This window comes from Leopardus geoffroyi, chromosome A1 (genome assembly GCF_018350155.1).
Source record: "Leopardus geoffroyi isolate Oge1 chromosome A1, O.geoffroyi_Oge1_pat1.0, whole genome shotgun sequence".
NCBI classification, from domain to species: Eukaryota; Metazoa; Chordata; class Mammalia; order Carnivora; family Felidae; genus Leopardus; species Leopardus geoffroyi.
This window is the reverse complement of record NC_059326.1, coordinates 87242013-87269935: the sequence shown is the minus strand read 5'-3', so window position 1 is coordinate 87269935 and position 27923 is coordinate 87242013. Positions and strand designations below refer to the sequence as shown.

The window sequence follows — 27923 nt, the reverse complement described above, 5'->3', positions numbered from 1 at the left end:
AACGTCTGGTAGAACTCCCCTGGGAAGCCATCTGGTCCTGGACTCTTATTTGTTGGGACATTTTTGATAACTGATTCAATTTCTTCACTGGTTATGGGTCTGTTCAAGCTTTCTATTTCCTCCTGATTGAGTTTTGGAAGGGTGCTGGTATTTAGGAATTTGTCCATTACTTCCAGGTTGTCCAGTTTGTTGGCATATAATTTTTCATAGTATTCCCTGATAATTGCTTGTATCTCTGAGGGATTGGTTGTAATAATTCCATTTTCATTCATGATTTTATCTATATGGGTCATCTCCATTTTCTTTTTGAGAAGCCTGGCTAGAGGTTTGTCAATTTTGTTTATTTTTTCAAATAAAAACCAACTCTTGGTTTCGTTGATCTGCTCTACAGTTTTTTTAGATTCTATATTGTTTACTTCTGCACTGATCTTTCTTATTTCTCTTCTTCTGCTGGGTTTAGGCTGCCTTTGCTGTTCTGCTGCTATTTCCTTTACGTGTGCTGTTTGATTTTGTATTTGGGATTGTTCTCGCTTCTTGAGATAGGCCTGGATTGCAATGTATTTTCCTCTCAGGACTGCCTTCACTGCATCCCAAAGCGTTTGGATCGTTGTAGTTTCATTTTCGTTTGTTTCCATATATTTTTTAATTTCTTCTCTAATTGCTTGGTTGACCCACTCATTCTTTAGTAGGGTGTTCTTTAACCTCCATGCTTTTGGAGGTTTTCAAGACTTTTCCCTGTGGTTGATTTCAAGCTTCATAGCATTGTGGTCTGAAAGTATGCATGGTATGATCTCAATTCTTGTATATTTATGAAGAGCTGTTTTGTCACCCAGTATGTGATCTATCTTGGAGAATGTTCCATGTGCACTCGAGAAGAAAGTATATTCTGTTGCTTTGGGATGCAGAGTTCTAAATATATCTGTCAAGTCCATCTGATCCAATGTATTATTCAGGGCCCTTGTTTCTTTATTGACCATGGGTCTAGATGATCTATCCATTTCTGTAAGTGGAGTGTTAAAGTCCCCTGTAATTACCACATTCTTATCAATAAGGTTGCTTATGTTTGTGAGTAATTGTTTTATATATTTGGAGGCTCCTGTATTCGGCACATAGACATTTATAATTGTTAGCTTTTCTTGATGGATAAACCCTGTGATTATTATATAATGCCCTTCTTCATCTCTTGTTACAGCCTTTAATTTAAAGTCTAGTTTGTCTGATATAAATATGGGTACTCAAGCTTTCTTTGACTTCCAGTAGCATTATAAATAGTTCTCCATCCCCTCACTCTCAATCTGAAAGTTTCCTCACGTCTAAAATGAGTCTCTTGTAGATAGCAAATAGATGGGTCTTTTTTTTTTTTATCCATTCTGGTACCCTATGTCTTTTGGTTAGCACATTTAGTCCATTTACATTCAGTGTTATTATAGAAAGATATGGGTTTAGAGTCATTGTGATGTCCGTAGGTTTCATGCTTGTAGCAATGTCTCTGGTACTTTTTCTCACAGGATCCCTCTTCGGATCTCTTGTAGGCTGGTTTAGTGGTGACGAATTCCTTCATTTTTTGTTTGTTTGGGAAACCTTTATTTCTCCTTCTATTCTAAATGACAGACTTGCTGGATAACGGATTCTTGGCTGCATATTTTTTTGTTCAGCACATTGAAGATCTCCTGCCATTCCTTTCTGGCCTGCCAAGTTTCAATAGAGAGATCGGTCACGAGTCTTATAGATTTCCCTTTATATGTTAGAGCATGTTTATCTCTAGCTGCTTTCAGAATTCTCTCTTTATACTTGTATTTTGCCAGTGTCACTATGATATGTCGTGCAGAAGATCGATTCAAGTTACGTCTGAAGGGAGTTCTCTGTGCCTCTTGGATTTCAATGCCTTTTTCCTTCCCCATATCAGGGAAATTCTCAGCTATTATTTCTTCAAGTACCCCTTCAGCACCTTTCCCTCTCTCTTCCTCCTCTGGAATACCAATTATGGGTAGATTATTTCTTTTTAGTGCATCACTTAGTTCTCTACTTTTCCCCTCATACTCCTGGATTTTTTTTATCTCTCATTTTCTCATCTTCTTCTTTTTCCATAATTTATCTTCTAGTTCACCTATTCTCTCCTCTGCCTCTTCAATCCGTCCCGTGGTTGTCTCCATTTTATTTTGCAGTTCATTGATAGCATTTTTTAACTCTTCCTGGCTGTTCCTTAGTCCCTTGATCTCTGTAGCAATAGATTCTCTGCTGTCCTCTATACTGTTTTCAAGCCCAGCGATTAATTTTATGACTATTATTCTAAATTCACTTTCTGTTATATTGTTTAAATCATTTTTGAATAGTTGGTTAGCTGTTATTTCCTGGACATTTTCTGAGGGGAATTCTTCCATTTTGTCATTTTGGATAGTCCCTGGAGTGGTGTGGAACTGCAGGGCACTTCCCCTGTGCTGTCTTGAATAACTTGAGTTGGTGGGTGGGGCTGCAGTCAGACCCGATGTCAGCCCCCAGCCCACCGCTGGAGCCACAGTCAGACTGGTGTGTGCCTTCTCTTCGCTCTCCTAGGGGTGGGACTCACTGTGGGGTGGCGTGTCCCCTCTGGGCTACTTGCACATTGCCAGGCTTGTGGTGTTGGGGAAGTGGTGTATTAGCTGGGGTGGATCAGCAAGGTGCACAGGGGCAGGAGGGGCAGGCTCAGCTCGTTTTTCCTTTGGAGTTCCTCTTTGGGAGGGCTCCTACAGCACCGGAGGGAGTCAGACCCACTCATTGGATGGATCCACAGAAGAACAGCTTTGGGTGTTTGCGTGGTGCAAGCAAGTTCCCCATCAGGAACCGGTTCCCTTTGGGATTTTGGCTGGGGGATGGGCGAGGGAGATGTCGCTGGTGAGCGCCTTTGTTGCCCACCAAGCTGAGCTCTGTGGTCCAGGGCTCAACAACTCTCCCTCCTGTTGTCCTCCAGGCTTCCCGCTCTCCGAGCAGAGGTGTTAGCTTATAACCTTCCAGATGTCAAGTCCCATTGCTGTCCGAACGCACTCCATCTGGCCCCTCTGCTTTTGCAAGCCAGACTTGGGGGCTCTGCTTGGCCAGCTGGATGCCTCTCCGCCCCAGCTCCCTCATGTCAGTCCGTGTAGTACGCACCGCCTCGCCACCCTTCCTACCCTCTTCCGTGGGCCTCTCGTCTGTGCTTGGCTCCAGAGACTCCATTCTGCTAGTCTTCTGGCGGTTTTCTGGGTTATTTAGGCAGGTGTAGGTGGAATCTAAGTGATCAGCAGGACGCGCGGTGAGCCCAGCATCCTCCTACACCACCATCTTCCCAGGATCCCTGGGTTTTACTCTTTAAACCACTACTACATTGTATGTTAACTAATGTGATTTTAAATAAATTAATTAAAAATAAAAATTAAAGGAAAAATGTGTTGCATACCATTCATATATGAGTTTCTGGTTTATATTCAAGGTGTAAGTGTATTCCCAATAATCTTCTTCCAGTTCTCTGAACAGCCAGTTGCTTTTACTCTTTGATATTTCCCATTGTAAATCAATACTAAGTGTGGTCCAAAAATTCCTTTCATAGAAATAAACCTCCATTTTTGTCAGGGGCCTCCTGAGTATCCTCTGAAAACTATTGTTCACTTTCCCCTGGAAGTTTTTGAGGTTCCTTGATGATTAACATGAATATTTTATCCTTTTCTCAGAAAAAAAAAGTTAGGGTTAATATCAAAAACTAAACTGTGACAGGAAATTAATTTACTGATGACTGATTTTACTGATTTACTGATATTTTTTCATAACTTTTTCCCAGAAAGATAAGTATAAAAAGTTATAACAAATGGAACTTGTCACATTTTCAGAATTTTGGGGTGTGTCTGTGTGTGTGTGGAAAGTGAGCTTCACTATATGCTTTGGAAGATTAGAGACCTTCTTCTATTGTATATTGATCAATAAATATTAGTCTTTAAATGCCCAAGATACGTCTAAACAGAGCCAGGATTGAACAAAAATTTGGACTAAGAGTTAAGTAAAAAGATGATCCTCACTGCCGATCCAAAGTACATAATGTCCCCTATAGAGTTTGTTTTAGACATCTACCAAAGCCATAGACAACTTCTTTTTTGTCTAGTGATGCCTACTTTTGATCTTTTGTAATAAAGAGGCATGGATTCCAGTTAACTAACAGACTTGAAACAGTTTAATACTGCTACTTTATTCTCTTTCCATATTATTTGAAAATAGATATTTCCTAAACTAAATTTAAGTCCCTCCTTTCCAATATGCCTTCTTTGTTTTATGTATTTGACCAGAAACTAACTTCTCAGCCCAACATTTTGGAAATGGAAAAAAAAGTTTTGCTTATGGGGAAGCATCTTTGAAACACTTAACTTTCTCTGAACTTCCCCAGGTCACAGAAGACAGTCTAGGATGGTACCCTGTTCAGAACTTCATCAGTTCATTTGAATCAGATTTGATGGAAAAATTTTCTTTTCTATATAACTTCAAAGAATGTTGTCTCTAACCTTCCAAAGCATATAGTGAAATAGTGAAATTAAACAAATGGAGTTGGTTCATACATGTATAAGAAATATAAAGGCATATTGATTCATATTTGTCATGAATTAATTGAGAGAAGTGAAAGAAATGTGTTATGGGGAGGTTGAAATTATTTTTTTTATTTCTTTTAAGGATTTTATTTTTAAATAATCTCTACACCAAGCATGAGGCTGGAACTCACAACCCCGAGATCTACAGCCAGATGCTCCACCAACTGAGCCAGCCAAGTGTCCCTGAAATTGTTTTATTAATGAATAATTGAATACAGATGGTGAGGGCATTGCTGAGGTAAGAATATGATAAATTTTAGGGTGATAAGGTGTTTGAGAAAGGAGAGAGCAACTGAGACACTCAGAGACTGGAGAGATCATAATGATTTGCGTATGATGGGGTACCTGGGTAGCTCAGTGGGTTAAGCCTCTAAGTCTTGATTTCGGCTCAGGTCATGAACTCACAAATTGTGAATTCGGGCCCTATATTGGGCTCTGTGCTGACAGCTCAGAATGTGCTTGGGATTCTCTCTCTCTCTCTCTCTGCCCCTGATCTGCTCAGGCACACACGCACACACACACACAGACACACTCTCTCTCTCTCTCTCTCTCTCAAGTAAATAAACATTGGTTTGTGAATGAGATGTAATGAATCCAATGAAGTATTATTTAAAACTCTTGTTGGGATCTGTACGAAAGTTTTCCACCAAATTTTCTTGTATGCTATCTGGTAAAGGGGAGCTGTTATAGAAAGTGATTTGAGAGGCGCCTGGGTGGCTGAGTTGGTTAAGCATCTGACTCTTGATTTCAGCTCAGGTCATGCTCTCATGGTTTGTGAGGTAGAGCCCTGAGTCAGACTTTGTGCTGACAGCATGGAGCCTGCTTGGGATTCTCTCTCTCTCCCCCTCTCTCTACCTCTTCCTCGCTCACTCACACACATTCTCTCTCAAAACAAATAAGCATTAAGAGAAAGAAAGCTATTTGAAAAGATGGTGTTACTTACCCTCCTACAGATATGCAGACTCATTCTTTCCACTGAGAACAAGACATTTACGAAGTGTTAAAAAAGGAGTAGCATTGCTGTACTTGAGATTTCAGAACAGAGTACTTTCTAATTGGAAGAGTTTCTCCAGACATCAGGCTGGTTGATGTTGACAGATGGGAACTCTTTCCTTGGGGCTCATGGACACTCATTTGGAAACAGACCTACCAGTATTTACTGAGTTGTGCATGGGGTTGGCCCAGGAGACAGGCAGAGACTATCTGGCCTTTTTATGATGTCTATCCTTCTTGGGATTTTACCTCACTCTGAGGTTGTAGAATCCTTTTCCACACTCTCTTCACATCCTTGTTTCTCCGAGTGTAGATGAGTGGGTTGAGCAGTGGGATGATAACACAGTAGAAGAAGGACATGAACTTGGCCTGGGTGCTATTTGCAGGGGGTTGGAGGTACATGCAGATGGCTGGTCCAAAGTACATGATGACAACCACCAAGTGGGAGCTACATGTGCTGAGTGCCTTGTACCTTTTGTCAGCTGAAGGTAACTTCAACACAGCTTTGACAATTAATGTGTAGGAGATTAGCACAAGCAGGGGAGACATCAGTGCAAAAGGGATGGCTCCAATGGCCAGAGACAGCTCATTAGCAGTGGTATCACCACAGGCCAGCTTGATCAGAACAGGTACTTCACAGAAGAAGTGGTCAAGTGTGTGGTAACCGCAGTGGTGGAGCTGGAGAGTAAGCGCAGTTTGGAGTATTGAATTTGCCAGGCCACTGGACCAGGCAGCAGTTGCCAGTTGCACACACACCCAGGGCCTCATGATAAGAGTGTACCAGAGGGGCTGACAGATAGCCACATAGCGATCAAAAGCCATTACTGCCAGCAGAGCACATTCAGTGCATCCTGTCCAGTGGAAGATGTAGGCCTGGGTGATGCAGCCCCAGGAAGGAATTGTCTTCTCTGGTCCCCAGAGGTTCGCCAGCAGCTGGGGCACAATGGCGCAGGTGACACAAAGGTCCAGTACAGAGAGATTGCCCAGGAAGAAATACATGGGGGTCTGGACTCTGGGCTCCACCGTGGAAAGAAAAATGATGGAGCTGTTCCCTATCAGGGTGAGGATGTAAGAGACCAGGACCACTCCAAAGAGGGGCATTTCTAGCCATGGATAATCTGAGAAGCCCAACAACACAATAGTTCTAGGGAAACTTACATTTTCTCCTTCCATGGAACCCACCTTATGTATGGCTAGAAGGAGAGAGACACAGTTTAGAGATTAAGCATGACTTTTATGTTTTAATAAACAACATCTTTAAACCTTCAACTATGTTGGTGGGATAATCTTCATAATTGTTATGAGAATTTCTCAAAAGATTGGGCTGATTCTATTTAAATACTGCCTTCACAGCTGCTACTAAAGTAGGATTAGATTTGGAATATCCTAGATATGGTGAGAAACTCTTCATTGAGCTCAGTCAACCCAAGTCTTTATGACATACTTCTCTCAGGTCATAGAAGTGGAATGCAATCTTTTGAATCCTTTAAATCCTTTTGAAGTATTCAAAAAAAATTAACAGAAGCACTATGTGATTTATTTTTTCAGCCCACTTAGGTTAACTTTCTTTCTCCTCAACTCTGTTGTTGTATGGTGTAGTGGTTAAGTGCAGTGAGTGCTGAAGTTGAGTCTCAATCACTTGTGGACTTGGTCAAGTCACTTAACCTCTCCACATTTTAGTTTCCTTATTTAAAATATGAGAAAAATAGTCCTTAACCTAACTTATATGGTTATTTAAATATCTTAAAAGAATTTTTATATAACTAAGTTCTGTCTATATCTATCATCTATCTATCTATCATCTATCTATTATCTATCTAATCATCTGTTAACTATCTATCATCTATCTATATCTATATCTATCTATCTATCTATCTATCTATCTATCATCTATTTATCATCTATTTATAACCTCTCTATAATGTATATCCATTCATCATCTATGTATATATCTACCATTATCTATCAACCCAATATCTACCTATCATCTCTATCATCATCATCATCAAACTTATTTATCACATGATAAGGTCTATATAAGTGTTAGGTACTGTTATCTATATTTAGTCTACAATTATGTCTATACCTACTCTCCTTCCTTCTCTCTTCCTTTCTCTTCTCTCTCCTCTCTTTTCCCTTGTTCTCTCTTAGTCCCTCTCTCATTCTGTGGGTGTAGGTATGTCTGTCTGTCTCTCCTTTCCTGCATCCTTGTTTCTGTCTCCTAGCTCCTTCATAAAACACAGTGCTATCATGTCATCAAGAATGGGGATTTCAATCCTTTGAAAGTGGCACATTTCTCTCAGAAAAATTTTAAAGGAATTACTACATAATGTTTCCTTTCAGTCCAGTTAAGTTAAGGATACTTGGATGCTTGGATAGACAGGATAGAAGTTGGAGGGCTATTACAGCTATGTAACAGTATAGACTCTTTCTTTGGGAAAGAGGCCATCAACAGGTAGTTTGTTTTGTGTAACTCGGCTCCCTTTGTTTTTCATCTAGCTCTTGTCTTCCTAGTTTTCACTAGTTTTATTTTCCTCTTATTCTGTCATCTTTTTCTCCCTTGTTTCATCTTTTCCTTCTTTTTTTATCTCATCTTTAAATTTTTCCTCTGTGTTCCCCCACATTCTTTCTAAATGGTGTCATCTCTTTTCTGTAGGCTATGAATTTTCAAAATGCATAATTTTATTTCCCTCTCAAATCCCTACCTCTTATAGGAGATTTTTTTCTGGAATGTTCCACCAATATCTTAAACTTAGCATTTTCCAAACTCAGCTCACCAATACTCAGTTGTGAGGTTAGCTTTTCCCCTCAATTCCTTTATCATGCCCATCCTATCATGATTGTTTTACCCTTAAGCAATTTGTAGCCATTCCCCAAATAGGCCACACAGGAAGTTACAGTGTACTGCAGTTTAAAAAGTCCAAGTGCCACATTACTCCAATACATTCCTCTCACAAATATGTTTGTACTTCCATACTATCTGATTTTTATTTTATACTGCAAAATTTTACTAGGATAGGTTATAATGCAGAGTTGTCACATAACAATGCCCCTTCTACTTTTAGTTATTTTGCTTAAAAAAATTTTTTTTAGTGTTTATTTTTGAGAGAGAGAGAGACAGAGAGAGAGAGAGAGAGAAGAGGGGAGGGTCAGAGAGAGAAGAAGACACAGAATCCAAAGCAGGCTCCAAGCTGAGCTGCCAGCACAGAACCCAATGCGGGGCTTGAACCCACGAGCAGCGAGATCATGACCTGAGCCAAAGTCGGATGCTTAACCCACAGAGCCACCCAGGAGCCCCTAGTTATTTTGCTTTTTAAAAAGTGAACTTATTAATTATAACTATTGAGAATTTCTTTGCTTCTCATACTTCTGTGGAGAATAAGATTTTTTTTTTATTTTGGATCTTGATCAAGACAATGTCTTAAAGTAGCTTTTATCTTCCTTGCTTAGAAGTATCAAAGATTGCCTGAACAAAAAGCAATTCTCCATAAACAGAGCAGATAACTTTTTACAATCATGGTCAATATATCTATTTGACAATCATACCACTATCATAGTGGTACTTTAGTTTTCCATGAGAAAATTAGCCTGATGCAAATGCAACCAGCAAATTAACTTTTTCTAAATACTACATTTTCATCTTTATTATTGTGTCTTTCTCCCTTCTCCCCTCCTTATTCTTTGTTTTAACCTTTTCTTCTCAGCTTTGTTTTGTTTTTGTTTGTTTGTTTTGTTTTTTTGTCTTTTACTATAGAATTCTCAGTTTGGCTACACAGCAAATATTTTCATAAGCTTCAAAATTTGAAGGACATTTCATTCCACAAAAGAGGAGCACACATAAACTGGGCTTAACGAAACAAATACCATGAAGGTGAACAAAAACTTTAATGAAGACTGGAAAATGAAGTATGAGTTAAGGTTTTGGAAAATTCTGAAAGTTATAGTATTATTTCTATTTATTCTTGAAATGAAAATAGACAAGGGCATAATGGAATCATTGCCACATACAATCAGTCTAATTTGGAAAAAAAATGAGTTCCAGTAGGGACTATTTCAGCACCATATTGTCAAGCAGCTAAGAATGAACACCTTACATTTTGACGTATGTTTAATTCTTTAAATTCATAGATAGTATAGCACAATATATCGAATTAACTTGCAAATGTTCTCATTTCTTGAAGATTAGAAAAAGTACCACCAGATCAGAGGGACAAATGTAATGCCAGGTTTCTGAGGAACAGAGCACAATCCTGGGATTGAATATTAATTGTGATGATAAACCCTGGAAATACCCGAAGGAAATCATTCTGTTCATTTAAAATACACTTTTTTTTTGGTAAGCATTTTAAGAAAGTGTGGTCAGTAATAGCAAATGTAGGTTAATTTTTTTTTAAAAAAATATTTATTTGTGTGTGTGTGTGTGTGTGAGAAAGAGAGAGAAAGAGAGAGAGAAGGGGGGAGGGGCAGGGAGAGAGAGGGGGATGGAGGATCTGAAGCAGGCTCTGGGCTGACAGCAGCGAGGCCAAGGACAGGGCTCAAAGTCACAAATGGTGAGATCACGACCTGAGCCGAAGTTGAACACTTAGTCAACTGAGCCACCCATGCACCCCAAATGTAGGTTAATTTAATAAAATATGAAAAAATAACATGATTCAGGAAATGGGGTTTTGGATGTTGTTTGGGTGATGAGCACAGTGTTTTTAACTGTAGTAAATCTTTCTGAATCCACATTCTGCCAGCCACTATTCGGGCAGAATGAGTAACTGAATGAACGGAGGACTTTGCAAGAGGAACATTAGCACTTTGAGCTTCAGCCTTCTTGCATGAAAATGCAAAAAAAAAAAAAAATAATAATAATGTTCACATTTCAGGGTTTGGATAAGATCAAATGCCCTAAAAGTATGTATGGAAATAGAAGGTATACTGAAATAAATGATTTATCCATTCTCAAAATGATTATTGTATTAAATGATAATAACCAAACAAAAAGCAAATACACAACAGTACACAAGAAACTGTATGGGAAGAGCAGAAGCTCGTTGTCATGGTTCAAGTTCTGCTTGCCATATTTTAACAACCATAGAGCTGTCTACAATTTAGCTTTCATTTCCTCATCTCCAGACTGAGGATTATCACACTTAATTTACACACTATTTTCACACAATAAGTTGGTGCTAAATAAATGGTGAACATAAGTAATAAATGTAAAAGAAACTGAGGCACGGGGAGATTATGAAACCTGCAGGAAAAATTGGAGGTGCTACAGGATAAAGCCAGAGTTTACACTTGGGGCCCAAATGCCTGACACATTCACTCCTCTGCCTCACAAACAGAAAGAATGCAAACCTATAGTGATGCAAAACTGGCAGGGATACCTAATCCAACTTATCTCAATAGGCAAGAATAGGACTCTGAATAAATATAGCACTTAAATAGGATTCTGCTTAAAAATTCAATGTCACCATTATAGGATAGGGGGAACTTGATTGGAAAATGTCACACATGAAAAAATTCTGAGGGCCCTTAATGATATGCTTACAATGAAGTAAACAATGGAGAAATTATGAGGACACCTAATGAGTTGGCTTCATTAATGGATATATGATCCAGATTATAAAAATCTAAAGGCACATGCCTTCTGTGCTGCCAAACCACATCTATTTTGTGTTTGTTTACTAAGGCAGCATTTTAAAATTGGATCATTGATGCCCTGGGGTATTTGAGAAGGAGGCTGAATTGGAGTCTACAAATGTGCTATAGAATAATATATTTGAAAGATTTCCTATTATCAGAACAGATACTGTTATATAGGATAAGATTCTTCCTTAAGTGGGTTCTCACTTGAAAGAGAAGGAAATATACACTGAATTTTTTTCAGGAGGAAAACTATATCAACTACGGGAAAGTTAGAGAGTGATTAAATTTGGATAGATAAAAGGAACTTAAAGTGTTTCTCCATACAACACCATTGGAAGTAATTTGGTTCAGAAATTTTTGAGAATGTCACAAAAAGAAGAATTTGTCATGAAATTCAAGAATGACTTTAAAATGATCCACGGAATCCCCTTGTGGCCATAATGTGAGACTTCTTATTTATAACTGAGATTGTTATATTCAGCCTAATCCATCCTTCATGCTATTCTCCAAGTAATATTCCTTGAGTAATATTATCCTTGAGTAATAGTCAGAAAATGCAATACTGATTTTTCCCCCCTCTCCATTGCTTCAATCCTCAGAAACCCTTCAAATACCAGTGTGTGGCACCCAGTACTATCTCTTTTCTGGCCAGATGTTATCATATCCATTCTCTCTCACCAACCGCACACTCTTCATCATGTTTGAAAAGCACATGCTCCATCTTCTGTTCTTTTGCACATGCTAGTTTCTTTTTCTCCTACATTAACCTGCTGAAGTTCTATTTACCCTTTACAGCCTGGATCAAGCATCATTTCCTGAATGAAATATCCCATGATCTCCTCTTCTTTGTGTCCATATTCAAGCTCCTATTCTTCTGTCATTGCAGGAACTCGCTGGCCTCTCCTTCTGCCCTCTGAACATTTTAGAAGCCTGATCTACTTCCTTACTTACTTCCTCAGGGCTAGGCTAGTTTTGTTCTGTAGCGGGTATTTAATAAATGTATAAAGGGATAGCTAGATTCTGCAATTACTCAGAATGAAATGCCTGCTTCCATAATGCCAGTTTCATTTCATTTTCAACTATAGCTCCACATAAATGCTTATGTTAGGCTGATCTTGTTTACTTATTTAAAACTTGCTTGTAGTCACAGGTGCCTAAATTCTCTGGTGAATGATGTGTCTTTCACCTGTCATAGTAATGTCTTTCTATTTACTTTCTCAGATTCTACTCAATATTCTAGATTTGGTTCAAATTTTATTTTTTCCTAAGACATTTGTCTCTGCCATCATGTAAAATATGAAGTGACAGAAGTTTTATATCCTGTGCTCTTAATGTTTTCTGTATAATGTCTTGTGCAATGTTTGATACCTACTAAAGGCTCAATATGTGGATAGTTATTTTTCTCTGTCTTTCCTCTTGTCTTTTCCTTTGTCATGGACTTCTTGAAATATATGCTTTTTTGAGTCTTAACATATTCCTGGCTCTGAAAATTACTGTGGTAATGGTGATAACGGGACCATAATTAGGTATGAGTGTACTATCTTCCTAATACTATTATTTGGAGTACTATGTGTTCCTTCTTATTACCAAGAATAGCCCACTCTCATTGGATGAGTGAGATAATCTCCTTTCTAATCACAACCTGAAGAGAAATGGGTGCTAATGGAAATGCTCAAACATAACCTGGTCTCTCCCACCCATTTTACTCATTTTACCATGAGGTTGAAGAAGGAAAAGGTGTAGAAAGGGAAGGAGCTGGCTTGGATGATGACACCTGGGTTGGAAAGAGACAGATTCTCTTCAGAATGTCTGGCATTCAACAGAGAGGCATAGGATCAATCTTAATTCAGCCACAAGGGAGAACTTGCTGGCACTGGAGGGAGCCTCCAGTGATTTATTCTCTTGGATCCTCTGAGACTTCACTATGTCATATAGGTAATTAGTTCAATGGTTGAGTTTGTACAAAGGAATATTCCAGAGGGATTTCTGCTCCTTCTAATTTATTATCTTCAGAATATCTTCACCCTGCAGAATATGTCCCAGTAAGCTGAAGGAAAGACCATGAAACAATAAAATTGTCCTAGAACAGGATTGAAATAAAGCCTCTGGCCATAAGATTGTTTTCCTGGTCTCTTTATCAAAGGTGTGCAGAGGGAAAGACTGATGTCTATCATAGTGGAACTTTTTGTTATAAAATTACATACCAATAGATATATATTAAACATAAACTCATCACTTCTGTAGAAAATTAAATAGCTCTTTAGATAAATATTTATATTTTCTTGCCATATGGGAACATTATGGCATCTTATGACATACTGTATTTTAGTAGTGTTTTTCTTGAAATATTCTTTTCTTCTATACTATAAAACTATGTTTTCATTCCATTCTTCCATGTTGCTGTCATCATCACCCTTCAGAGAGCTTCAGAGAAGGTTACTGGCTTTGCTTTTGAACACCTTACTTATTACAAAGACTTTCCACACTCTGGGAGGCTGGCCATGAGCTGATGCAAGCCCAGCTTGGGGAGAGGATTGTCACAAATTTTTGTAGTTGGATCTTAGCCCACATTTAAGAATTATTCACCAATATCCTTCTATATTCACCTTATTTCATTGAAAAAGTTTTTATTTATTTTTAAGTTTATTTATTTATTTTGAGAGAGAGAGAGAGAGTGCAAGTGGGTGAGGCGAAGGGAGGGAGAGAGAGAGAGAGAGAGAGAGGGAGAGAGAGAGACCCAAGCAGGCTCCACAGTGTCATTGCAGAGTTCAATGTGGGGCTCAAACTCACAAACTATGAGATCATGACCTGAGCTGAGATCAAGAGTCAGAAGCATAGCTGACTGAGCCACCCAAGTGGCTCTCTACAGCATCTTTCTATTATTCTCTGGATCATATTCAGGTGGTTGGTTGTAGGGTACAGACAACCTAGATTTTTATAAAATCTGGGTTCCTATCAGAATGTCAGTTATGAGGGTTTGGCAAGAGGGAATGAGACAAATAGGATTTGCAAACAGACTGTTTGGTGTGAAGAGAACAAAAGGAAGCTGTTAATTGAAAAAATCATCTTGATAATAAAGTCAGAAACCTTTTAACAAAAAAGTAAATTCTTTATTTTTTTCAACAGTCTGCTGGATTTGCAATTACCTTTAAATAAGAACTTTCTGGGGCGCCTGGGTGGTGCAGTCGGTTAAGCGTCTGACTTCAGCCAGGTCACAATCTCGCGGTCCGGGATTTCGAGCCCTGTGTCAGGCACTGGGCTGATGGCTCAGAGCCTGGAGCCTGTTTCCGATTCTGTGTCTCCCTCTCTCTCTGCCCCTCCCCCGTTCATGCTCTGTCTCTCTGTGTCCCAAAAATAAATAAATGTTGAAAAAAAAATAAATAAGAACTTTCTTAGTGTCAATATTAAGCTTTTGTAGTATCAGAAATTCTCTGTATCCTTAAAATATTAATATCCTTTGAAGGCAGTATTTTCACATTTTAGAAATGTATGTAAGCTTGCTTCCAGAATTATTGAAGTACAAATACATTTCTGCTGTGTTGTAGGTTTCATATTGTACACATGCATTATTTTATTTAGATTTTTAAAATCATCAGAGGATAGAATATTTTGCCCTATTTTATTTTTGTTTGTTTATTTATTTATTTTATTGTAGTAAGAAATTTAACATGAGAACTATCCTCTAAAAAATTTTAGTGCCCAGTACAGTACTGTATATTAATGTACAGCAGATCTCTAGAACTTACTTATCTTGCATAACTAAAACATTATACCAACTGTACAGGAATTCACTATTCTCCCTTCCCCGGCCCCTGACAACACCATTTACTCTCTGTTTCTATGAGTGATTTTTTTTTTTTAAATGTAAGCTCTATGCCTAACATGGGGCTTGAGCTCACGACCTTGAAATCAAGAGTATGACTTATCATGTTAAATAGCTCATATAAATGTCCTTCTATGACTGGCTTATTTAATTTAGTATGATGTCTTCTCAGTTCATTCATGTTATCATATATGGCAAAATTTCTTCTTTTTAAAATCCAAATAATATTCCATTTTATGTATATATCACATTTAAAAAATCCATTCATATATTGATGGACATTTAGATTGTTTTTATATCTTGGTTATTGTGAATAATAATGTTATGAACATGGGTGTACAAATATCTGTTCAAGACCTGCTTTTACTACTTTTGTGTTTATGCCCATAAGGGAATTGGATGGTAATAGATCCAATGATCTAGATCATATGGTAATTCAATTTTTAATTGTTTAAAGAAACTGTCATTTGGTTTTCCATACTGACACTATTTTATATTTGAAACAATAATTTTATAAAAGTTTAATTTCAGGGGTGCCTGGGTGGTTCAGTCAGTTAAATGTCCCACTTCAGTTCTGATCATGATTTCATGGTTTGTGGGTTCAAGCCCAGCATCGGGCTTTGCACTGACAGTGAAGAGCCTGCTTGGGATCCTCTCTCTCTCTTTCTCTCTTTGCCCTTCACCCACTTGCACTGTTTCTTAAATTAATAAACTTTAAAAAAACGTTTCATTTTCATATTGTACACCTGAAACTAATATTATGCTGTATGTTAATCAACTGTAATTTAAATAAAAACTTTAAAAAAATGTTTAGAAAGGTAGTAAGGAAAAAAAATGTTTCAACTTCTCTACATCACTTACCTTTTTTGTTTTTGTTTTTGTTTTCAACAGTTGCCAGCCTAAAAGGAATGAGGTGATATCTCATTGTAGTTTTGATTTTAATTTCTCTGATGATTAGTAATGTTGAGTATTTTCTCACATACCTGTTGACCATTTAGAAGATTTTTTTGGATGTCCATCGACTAATGAATGAATAAGGAAGATGTGTATATACACATTGGAATATTACCTAGCCATCAAAAACAATGTAAGCTTGCCATTTGCAATGATTTGGATGGAGCTAGAATGTATTATGTTAAGTGAAATAAGTCAGTCAGAGAAAGACAAATATATGATTTCACTCATCTCTGTAATTTAACTAAAAAAACTGGTGAACGTATGGGAAGGTGAAAAAAAAATAGAGAGAGAGAAGGAAACAAACCATATGAGACTATTAAAGACAGAGAACAAAATACGGTTGATGAAGGGAGGTGGGGGGATGGGCCAGATAGGTGACGAGTATTAAGGAGGGCACTCGTTGTGATGAACACTAGGTGTTGTATGTAGGTGATGAATCACTGAATTCTACTCCTGAAACCAACTCTGCACTGTATGTTAACTAACTAGGATTTAAGTAAAAAATTGAAAAGGAAAAAAAAAATGTTTTCTTTGGAGAAATGTCTACTTAAGTTCTTTGCCCACATTTCAGTTCATTTATTTTTAAATTAGGTTATTGAGTTGTAGCTATTTTTTATATATTTTGGATGCTAATCCCTAATCATATGCATATTATTTATAAATATTTTCTCCAACTCCATAGGTTACCTATTCAGTTTATCATTTCTTTGTTGTACAGAAGATTTTTTAGTTTGATTTAGTGCCCTGTTTATTTAATTTTTGTTACTTGTGCTTTCAGTGTCATAGCCAATAAATCATTGCCTAAATTGCGAAGTTTTTCCCTAGGACTTTCAAAATTTCAGGTCTTATATTTAAATTTTTAATCAATTTTAATCCTTTTTGCATTGGTATTTGTGTGCAGTTTAAGAAAAATATCCAATTTCATTATTCTCAGCACACCTTGTTGAAGAAACTAATCTTTTCACCATTGTGGAATCTTGGCAACCATGTCAAGAATCAGCTGATCATACATGTGTGGAATTTGTTGACAAAATTCAACTGAGGGGAGCCTGGGTGGCTCAGTGTGCTGAGCCTCTGACTCTTGATTTTGGCTTGAGTCATAGTCTTACAGTTGGTCGGATCAAGCCCCCCCCCCACCCCACCCCGGTCAGGCTCCTCACTAACAACATTGAGCCTGTTTGGGATTCTCTCTCTCCCTTTCTCTATTCCTTCCACACTCACTCTCTCTCTCTCAAAATAAATAAATGAACTTAAAAAAAACTCAACTGAGTAAACTTGAAGGTCTACTTGGCTTTATTAAATGATTCATGAATTGGACAGCATCCCAGCTAGCAAGTAGAGGGGGCCTCCAAAGGGCTATGAAAAAGGAAAGAGTTCTTTTTTTTTTTTTTTAAGTAGGCTCTATTCCCAGCATTAAGCCCAAAGTGGGGCTTTAACCCAAAACCCTGAGATCAAGACCTGAATTGAGATCAAGAGCTGGACACTTAACTGACTGAGCCACCCAAGTGTCCCACAAGGGAAAGGTTTTTAAAGGCAAGGCAAGGAAGTTATAAACATAAAAAAAAGATTATTTTAGATGAGTGAACCTTCTTTGGGAGACAAGAGTCTCATTAGGTGTATTACCCCATCTTCCTTTGGAGACGTGAAGAGGGTATATATGACAGAATAATATATTCGTGCTGACCAGAAAATTCCTTACTGACCAGTTAAGACTACATTTCTGGGGGGAAAGTTGGAACTGCAATTAGGTTAGGGATTAAGCCCCAGTGTGGTGACTTGGCCTAAGTCACACCATTTTGGGTGTTTGGTTTTCCTTTTAACAGGAAAACCTGTTCATTTCTGGGCTCTCTCTTCTGTTCTGTTGGTCTGTATGGTGCCCTGTCCAAGGAGGCTGTGGGAAATGCTCTTTGGTGCTGGGTGTTTGTGGTCATGCTTTTGGAGGTACAGGACTGGAGGCTAGGCTCAGCAACTGTGCAGGGCTGTGAATTTGCTTCCTTGCCTGGGTGGGGCCGTGTATGGGCTCCACAGCTGGCTTGGCTTGTTGGCTAGAAATCCAAGTGAGACATAACTGCCAGTCAAAGTCCTGAACCAGATAGTGTCACCAGACTGGCTCTGCAGATGGGCAGGATCCCTGGCTACGATCTCTGCTTTATGCCTCTGCAAGCTGAGATTTGGCCCACCAAGATCTGGGCTCTTATTGATAGAAGCTCTGTGCCTCTTCTCCAGCTCTATCTGATGCCTGATGGTCAAGCTTTTTGGATTCCCCTGTGGATCCTGTTGAGGCAAGATCTGAGTTGCCCTCCCAGGAAGTGTCCCACAGTGCTGAGGAAGTTGTATGTCCATCTTGGGTCTCTTTTTTCCATTGGAAAAACTACAGGTCCAGGGGTCTTCTCAGTTCTGTGCTGTGTCATCCTGGGGGAAAGACCATGTGGTTAGAGCATAGCCACTCCCCTCACCCTTTTAAGTGGTTCTTCTCTGTTTCTAGTGCAGAGGGGTGTGTTTGCCTCACTCCTAGGTTATGAGATTTTGTCAGTGGTGTCTTGTCTCTGGATACTTGCTAGTTTGGGGGTCTTCTTATGAAGGCTCTGAAGTCATGAATGAGCTGTGTCACCACATTGGTGACGTTGCTTCTTTTTTCTTCAGTTTTTTTTTTTTTTCCTAACCCACTGAGGTTCTTTAAGACAAAGCTTTGACTCATTGTCAGGACATTCATGGAACCCCATTTCTTTAAGGTCAGTTACTGGAGGTTTATTTTTTTCCTTTGTGTCTTGTTTCCCTGAATTCCTGTTTGTTGTAGCTTTGCATTTGGAAAAACAGCTACCTCTCCCAGCCTTTATGGCCTGGCTCCACCAGTCTGCCTCGTGAGAAATTTTGGGAGCCTCTCACATGTTTTCTATGCTTGTGACTTCTCTGGATTTGTGCATGTAGACTTCTAATTAAAATGATTTCCTGCTGTTTGTTTTCTCCAGAAGCCCATTAGGTCTTGTTGGCTCTGGTGTCTGTTATACCATGGTCTGAGACCCTGGAGGCAGGATCTATTCTTTTCCTTCCCTCCTGATAGAGATTCAGTGTTTGTTTGTTTGTTTGTTTGTTTTGTACATTCTCTCAATCTCACAGAGCTGTTCCATTGCCTCAAGCTACCTACTCTCTTTTGTTCTTATCTGCCCCTATCAAACTATATCAGTCCCTATAGCATCCCCAGTGAGATGACACAGAAAGCAGGTCCTTGGTCCCCACTGACGGATGGGGAATTTGGAGCAGGCTCCACTCTGCTCTCTTACCCCTAGGGGAGAAGCCTCAGGTTCTGCTCTTTATCTCCATCTTACAGAGCTGTGTTTGCCACAGCAAGACACCCATATCTTCTTTTTTTCTTAGCGCCCCAGGCAACAAAACGATGGTATTTCTCCCTGTTGCTGTCTTACTCTTGTACTCATCTCAATTACTGCATCTTCTTCTCTGGATTCTGGACTTCTCATAAAGGTATTTTGGTCCGTATGCCATTGTTAAATTGATTTTTTTTGTGGAAAAACGAGGTGTGGGGCTTCCTATTTTGTCATCTTGCCAACATTTTTGTAGCATTTTTTAATGTTTATTTATCTTTGAGAGAGAGAGAGAGACAAGCGGGAGAGGGGCAGAGAGAGAGAGAGACCGAATCTGAAGTAGGCTCCAGGCTCTGAGCTGTCAGCACAGAGCCCGATGTGGGGCTTGAACTCACAAACCATAAGATCATGACCTGAGTTAAACTTGGACTCCCAACCAACTGAGCCACCCAAGTGCCCCTCTGTAGCATTTTAAAATAAAATTCTAAGGGTTAAAAGCAGGGCGTTTTATTTATTTTTATTATGTTTTAAATGATTTAAATGATTTTTTATTTTTTTTTTATTTATTTTTTTTTATAATATATGAAATTTATTGTCCAAATTGGTTTCCATAAAACACCCAGTGCTCATCCCAAAAGGTGCCCTCCTCAATACCCATCACCCACCCTCTCCTCCCTCCCACCCCCCATCAACCCTCAGTTTGTTCTCAGTTTTTAACAGTCTCTTTTTTAAATGATTTCAGGAGTAGAATTTAGTGATTCATCACTTACATAAGACACCCAGTGCTCATCACAAGTGCCCTCCTTAATGCCCATCACCCTTCTAGATCATCCCCCCACCCAACAACCCCTCAGCACCTCTGTTTGTTCTCTGTATTTGTGTCTCTTATGGCACGCCTCCCTCGCTGTTTTTATCTTATTTCTAAAGCAGGGCTGTTTAAATATCAATCAGGAAGGAGAATTCAGAGACTTTATTTGAGGAATCATTAAAAAATAACTATGAAAAGAGTAGTTTGAGAACAGAAAGTCATATCATAATTAGCTAATATTTCAGTTGCAATGAAGTCTATCATTTTTACTTTTAAATTAACTTGTTTCATAGTTGTATTAATGGCTATGTGTTTCTTACAGTAAGCATGGGAGTAGCAGAGAGCCCCTTAGGAAGTGTTCCCAAAGGACAACTGTGCTGCTGTTCTACCTTATGGAAACTTGAAAAAAGTGTAATGAGACCTCCCAAGAAGCATATCTGTGCATGAGGGAAATGATTTTCTTTTTACTTTCTGAACAATAAATGTCTCTTCAGGCTATGATCACACCTTCTTTATGATGGGGTCTAGGTGTGTGTAGACCCCAGCAAAACCTGGTTACTGGGAAAAAGTAGACTAATGCTTCCTGTTGAGTATAATTCTGCCAGAATAATAAGTATCAGAACATATTGTGCTGGTTCAGTATTTGCTTATGTAAAACCCTTAGAACAGTAACTCACAGATGTGGGCTTGTAATTTTTATTATTTGTAAATTAATTATCTTTGTTCATTGTTTTGGTATGCATATGTATAATAGCTGCTAAGGTTACAATAACAAACTACCCCAAAGAAAGTGGTTTAAACAACAGAATTTTGTTTTCTCGCAGTTCTGGTGGGAAGTCTGAGGTCAAGGTGTTAACATGGTTGTTTTCCTCTGAGGCCATTCTCATTGGCTTGTACATGGCCATTTTATCCCAGTGTCTTCACATGTTTTTTTTTTTTTTTTTTTCTCTCTGTATGTGCCTATGTTCTAATTGCCTCTTGTTATGAGGACACTAGTCATATTGGCTTAGGGCCCACACTACTAAGTTTATCTTATAGTAGTTACTTCTTTAAAGATCTTACATCCAAACACAGTCACATTGTTAAATTCTGGGAGTTAAGATGTCAAAATATAAATTTGCAGTTCATAAAAATGTGTACTTTTACACGTTGATGTGTAAGAAATCTTGTATTTGAGGATGTTGATGATGTAATGTTTGGTTATACAATGCATATACTTCTTAGGTTAATACTATGGATTTGTTTTTCTGCCTTTAAAGAATTGGCCCATTTAGCAGAAGATATAAATAGACATTTTTCCAAAGAATACATCCAGATGGCTAGCAGACACATGAAAATATGCTCAATATGACTCATCATCAGGGAAATACAAATGAAAACCACAATGAGATACCACCTCACATGTGTCAGAATGACTAAAATTACAACACAGGAAGCAACAGATGTTGGCGAGGATGCAGAGAAAGGGGAATACTTTTGCACTGTTGGTGGGAATGCAAACTGGTGCAGCCACTCTGGGAAACAGTGTGGAGGTTCCTCAAAAATTAAAAATAGAACTACTCTACAATTCAGAAATTGCACTATTCGGTATTTATCCAAAGGATACAAAGATGCTGATTCAAAGGGGAATGTGCACCCCAATGTTTATAGTAGTGCTATCAACAATAACCAAATTATGGAAAGAGCCCAAATGTCCATCCAGTGATGAATGAATAAAGAAGATGTAGTATGTATACACAATGGAATATTACTCAACCATCAAAAAGAATGAAATCTTCCCATTTGCAATGATGTAGATAGAGCTAAAGTATATTATGCTGAGTGAAATAAATCAGTCAGAGAAAGACAAATACCATATGATATCACTCATATGTGGAATTTAAGAAACAAAACAGATGAACATAGTGGGAGAAAAGAGAGAAGCAGACCATAAAACAAACTTTTAATGATAGAGAACAAATTGAGAGTTGCTGGAGGGGAGGTGGGCAGGGGAATGGGTATATATATATACACATCTTTTTTACCTATTCATCTATCGATGGACACTTTGGATACTTACATAATTTGAACATGCAGACATCATTTTGGTATCTTGTTTTCATTTCCTTTGGCTATATACCCAGAAGTGGGATTTCTGGATCATAAGGTAGTTTTATTCTTAATTTTTTGAAGAACCTCCAAATTGTTTTTCATTGTGGCTGAATCAATTTACATTCCTACAAATAATGCACAAGTGTCCCTATCTCTCCATATCCTCAGCAACACTCACTATCTGTTGTCTTTTTATGATAGTCATTCTAATAAGTGTGAGGTAATACCTCATTGTAGGTGTGATATTCACTTCCTTAATGATTAGTGATGTTGAGCACATTTTCATGTACTTATTGGCCATTTGGATGTCTTCTTTGGGGAAAAAATGTCTATTCAGTTCCTTTGCTCATTTTTTTTTCAATCAGATTGTTTATTTGTTTCTGAGTTGCATGTGTTCTTTATAAATTTCGGATATTAACTCCTTATCAGACTCCTTTTCCCATTCCATAGTCTGCCTATTTTGCATTTTGTTGGTTGTTTCTTTTGCTGCTCAGAAGTTTTACAATTTGATGTAGGCCCAGCTGATTTTGTCTTCATTACTTACACTTTTGGTCTAGTATTCAAAAAAATTTGTTAGGACTAATATCAAAGAGGTTTTCTCCTGTGTCTTCTTCTAGGAAGTTTATGGCTTCAGGTCTTATGTTTACATCTTTAATCAATTTTGAGTTAATTTTTGGGAATATTGTAAGATAGGGGTTCAATTTTATTTTTCCAATGGCATTTATTGAAGAAACTATCTGTCCTTCACTGAGTGTTCTTGGCTCCCTTGTCAAATATTAGTTGAATGTACATGTGAGGATTCTGGGTTCTTAATCCTGCTGCATTGGTCTATGAGTCTATTTTTGTGCCAGGGCCACACTGTATGATTACTATAACTTTGTAGTATATTTAAAATTAGCAAGTGTGATGCTTCCAGATATGCTGTTCATTCTCAGATTTACTTGGCACTATCCATGGTCTTCAGTGTTTCCATACAAATTTTAGAATTGTTTTTTCTATTTCTGTGAAAATACCATTTTTTTCTTTTTTTAAGTTCATTTATTTAACTTTGAGTGAGTGAGAGAGAGAGAGAGAGAGAGAGAGAGAGAGAGAGAATCTCAATACCACTGAGATTTTGATAGTGATTGCATTGAATCTATAGACGGTTTTTGGTAGGATGGACATTTTAATAATATTAATTCTTCTGATTTATAAGCATGAGATATCCTCCCAATTGTTTGTGTTTTCTGTGATTTCTTTCATTAAAGTCTTGTAGTTTTCATTGTATAGATCCTTCACTTCCTGGGTTAAATTTATGCTTAGGTATTTTATTGTTTTTGATGCCCTTGTGAATAGTATTGCTATTTTTTCAATTAGTTCATTGTTAGTGCGCAGAAATGCAGTAGATTTTTTTTTGTATGTTGAATTTATATCCTGCAAATTTATAGAATCCCTTGATTAGTTTCATTAGTTTTTTTTTTTTTTGGCTGAGTCCTTAACATTGTCTCTATATAATATCATATTATCTGCAAATAAAGACCATTTTTTGTCTTCCTTTATGATTCAGATGTCTTTTATTTCTTTATCTTACCTAATTGCTCTGGCTAGAAATGCCAGTACTATTTTGAATGAATAGCCAGAGTGGGCACACTTTTCTTATTCCTGAGTTTAGAGAAAAAGCTTTCAATCTTTCACCATTCAGTATCATGTTAGCTGTGGATTTGCTCTACAAGACCTTTACTATGTTGCAGTATGTTTCTTAATTTGTTGAGGGTTTTTGTCATAGAGAGATATTGTATTTTATCAAATGCGTTTTCTGGATCTATTGAGAGAATCATATGATTTTCACCTTTTAGTCAATTAATGTGGTATATCATATTTATTGATTTGCATATGTTGAACTATCCCAACTTCCCAGGAATGGGTCCCACTTGATTATAATGCATCATCTTTTTAATGTGCTTTTGATGAGGGATCATAAAGCAAGCTGAGGGCCAAGCACAAGCTAGCATTACCTGCTTCCCCACCCCCATGTGCGATATGTGTGGCTTTCCATTTCTCAGGCACTCCTGGCTGCCCAAGGACAAAGGGAAGGACAAAAGACACATCATTAAGCTGATAGAGTCTCCATGAGTTTACAAATGTCTTTGTAAAATACAAGAAAAAGGAAATCAATAGCCTAATCTCCAGAAACCTATAGACTCAGTTTCCTGGAACCCCAACATCACCTCCCCTCCACAGTGATGTGGGAAACAAAGGCAAGAAGGAAATGGCAGATAAAATTGAATTTCATTATAACCTGCAGCCCATTGACAAATACTTGAGACAAATACAAAGTATAACATTTCTTCAGGAACTCCCTACTATTTTAATATTAATGCTTTACTAGAGGGAAAAACAACCTTAGGTTGGCAATAGCTAGGCCTCCAGTAATCTGTGAGTCTTTAGCTTATGAAAATCTCTCTGGAACTTCTGGTTTGCCTTTACTGCCCCAATTCAATAGTATACAACCAGTGCACAACCTCAGTGCAGCTCTTCCTGCCCACAGGTCCTGTTCCTTGATTTAATAAAATCCCAATTTTGCATCAAAGACGTCTTCAAGAATTCTTTCTTGGCTGTCAGCTCTGGATCCCCACCCCCCACCCTCAAACCTCATCACTGTTTGATAGAGAAAATTTATGTTATAAGATGGCCGACAGGACTGATAGGGGAATTCTAGTCCCCGCCCAAAGACTCTCCTTCTGGGTTCTTCTTCCTGCCCCTCGTGCCAAGCTGACAAATTGCCACTAATGCGGAAGTAACAGACTATAAATTGTCCCCCATGCTTAGCCTCAGGGCTCAGACCTCTGGAGAGTGATGTCCTCTGAGCCTGCCGGTGTGAAATAAACCTCCTGCCTTCCAAGATGTCCGAGTGCTGCTTGGTTCTTCCGCTGGGTAATTCAGACCAGGTTCTGTAACATGTTGAATTTGGTTTGCTAATTTTTTTGAGATTTTTTACATCTATACTCACAAGGGATATTGATCTATAATTTTCTTTTCTTGTACTATCTATATCTGGTTCTTGTATGAGGTTAATGCTAGCTTCATAAATCAGCATGAGAATTTTTCATACTCTAAATTTTCTGAAAGATTTTAAGAATAATTGGATTAATTTTGTTTTCAATATTTGGTAAAATTCACCAGGAAAAGCATCTGGTTCTGGAATTTTCTGTAGTCAGGGGTTTTAAATTGCTGATTCAGTATCCTTACTCATTGATCTCTTCACATTTTCTATTTCTTGATTCAGTCTTAATAAGTTTTATGTTTCTAGGAATTTAGCCATTTCTTCCTGGTTATCCAATTAGTTGGCATATATACTTGTTCATAATAGTTTCTTGTGATCATATGAATTTCTGTGATATCAGGTGTAATGTCTCTACTTTCATTTCTCTCTTTTTTTAAAATTTGTAATGCTTACTTATTTTTGAGATAGAGACAGAGCATGAGAGGAGGACGAGCAGAGAAAGAGACACAGAGTCTGAAGTAGGCTCCAGTCTCTGAGCTGTCAGCACAGAGCCTGATGCGGGGCTCAAAGTCACCAACGGGGAGATCATGACCTGAGCTGAAGTCCAGCGCTTAACTGACTGACCCACCCAGGTGCCCCTCTACTTCCATTTCTGATTTTATTTATGAACCTTCTGTTTTTATAAAAAATTCAGACATAATTGAAATATAATATTATATTAGTTTCAGGTGTACAATATAATAGTTTGGTAGTAGCATATACTGTGAAATGATTACCACAGTGAGTATAGTTAACATCCATCAGCATACATAATTATATGTTTTTTCTTGTCAATGAAAACTTTTAACATTTACTGTCTTAGCAATATTCAAATATACAATAAAGTATTATTAACTAGAGTCACCCTGCTATACACTACCTTCCCATGACTTATTTCTTTTATAGTTGAAATTTGTACTTTCTAACCTGCTTTACCCATCTCATCCAACCTTGCCTCTGGCAACCAACAATCTGTTCTCTGTCTCTATGCACATTTTTGTTTTGTTTTGTTTTAGAGTCCACAAATAAATGAGACCATACAGTATTTGTCTTTCTCTGTCTAACTTATTACACTTAGCATAATGCCTTCAAGTTCTATCCATATTGTTGCAAATAGCAAGATTTCCTTCTTCTTGTATAGCTAAATGGTATACCATTGTGTATATATACCATATTTCTTTATCCCATTCATCTACTGATGAACTCTTAAGTTGTTTTCATATCTCAGTTCTTATGAATTATGCTGCATTGAACATGGGGGTCATATATATTTTTTGAGTTAATGTTTTCACTTTCTTCAAGTAAATAACAATAAAGAATTGTTAGATCAAAAGATAGTTCTGTTTCTTAGTTTTTTGAAGAACTTCCATACTGTTTTCCAGAGTGCCTGCACCAATTTACATTCCTCCCAACAGTGCAATAGGATTCCCCTTTCTGTACATCCTCACCGACTCTTGTTGTTTCTTGAGTTGTTAATTTTAGTCATTCTGACAGGTGTGAGGTGACATCTCATTGTAGTTTTGATTTGTATTTCCTTGATGATGAGTGATGCTGAGCACTTTTTAATTTACCTGTTGGATTGCTGTATGTCTTCTTGGGAGAAAAATGTCTGTTAAGATTGTCTGCCAATTTTTTAATCGTATCTTTTTGCTATTGAATTGATTAGTGATGTTGATATAGTTAGTGATGTTTATATGTTTTGGATATAACACCTTATCAGATATATGATTTTCAAATGTTTGTTTTCCCATTTTTTAGGTTCTCTTTTCATAGTGCTGATGACTTCCTTTGCTATGCAGAAACTTTTAGTCTGATATAGTCTTACTTGTTTATTTCTGCTTTTGGTATCAAATCCAAAAAATCATTGTCAGGACTGATGATAAGGAGATTACCCTCTAGGATTTCTTCTAGAAGTTTATGATTTCAGGTTTTATGTTTAAATTGTCATCCATTTCAAGTTAATTTTTGTATATGGTGTAAGAAAGTGGTCTAGTTTCATTCTTCTGCATGTCTCTGTCCAGTTTTCCCCAACACCATTTGTTGAAGAGATAATCTTTTTCCCATTGTATATTCACAACTTTTGTCATAAATTAATTTACTGCATATGTGTAGGTGTATTCTGGAATCTCTGTTCTGTCCCACTGATTTCTGTGTCTAGTTTTTAGTCAAATCCATACTCTTTTGATTACTATAGTTTGCAATATAGATTGAAATTAGGGAGCATAATGCATCCTACTTAGTTCTTTTCCTCAAGATCATTTTGGCTATTTGGGGCCTTTTATGGTATCATTCAAATTTTAGGATTGTTTGTTCTATTTCTGGGCTGAGTCTTCTCTTTTTATCTTAGTCTAGGTAAGGGTTTGCCAATTTGTTTATCTTTTTCAAAACCAGCTATTAGTGTAATTTATTTGTTTTTTTTCTTCCTTTTTTTAACTTTTTATAAAGTTTATTTATTTTGAGAGAGAGAGAGAGAGAGAAAACAAGCACACATGGGGGAAGGGCAGAGGGAGAGAGGGAGAAAGAATCCCAGGCAGGCTCCACACTGTCAGTGCAGAGCCCAATGTGAGGTTCGAAACCATGAACCATGAGATCATGACCTGAGGCAAAGTCAGATGTTCAACTGACTGAGCCACTCAGGTGCCCCATTTTTTCCTTTTTTTAAATTTAAAATTTAGTTAGTTAATAT

General features: G+C 37.7%; 1 protein-coding gene and 1 long non-coding RNA gene across 2 annotated transcripts; one reads left to right on the top strand and one right to left on the bottom strand.

Moving 5' to 3' along the window:
* Window positions 1–5807: 5807 nt before the first annotated feature.
* Window positions 5808–6752, bottom strand: LOC123577811 (olfactory receptor 2G3-like). The gene has a single exon (XM_045440121.1). The coding sequence runs from the start codon at window positions 6750–6752 to the stop codon at window positions 5808–5810; it is 945 nt and encodes a 314-aa protein (XP_045296077.1).
* Window positions 6753–18495: 11743 nt separating this feature from the next.
* On the top strand, window positions 18496–21501 carry LOC123599031. Its single transcript, XR_006712947.1, has 3 exons — window positions 18496–18728; window positions 19372–19476; window positions 20447–21501. It is a non-coding gene; the product is annotated as an uncharacterized LOC123599031 (long non-coding RNA).
* Window positions 21502–27923: the final 6422 nt, after the last annotated feature.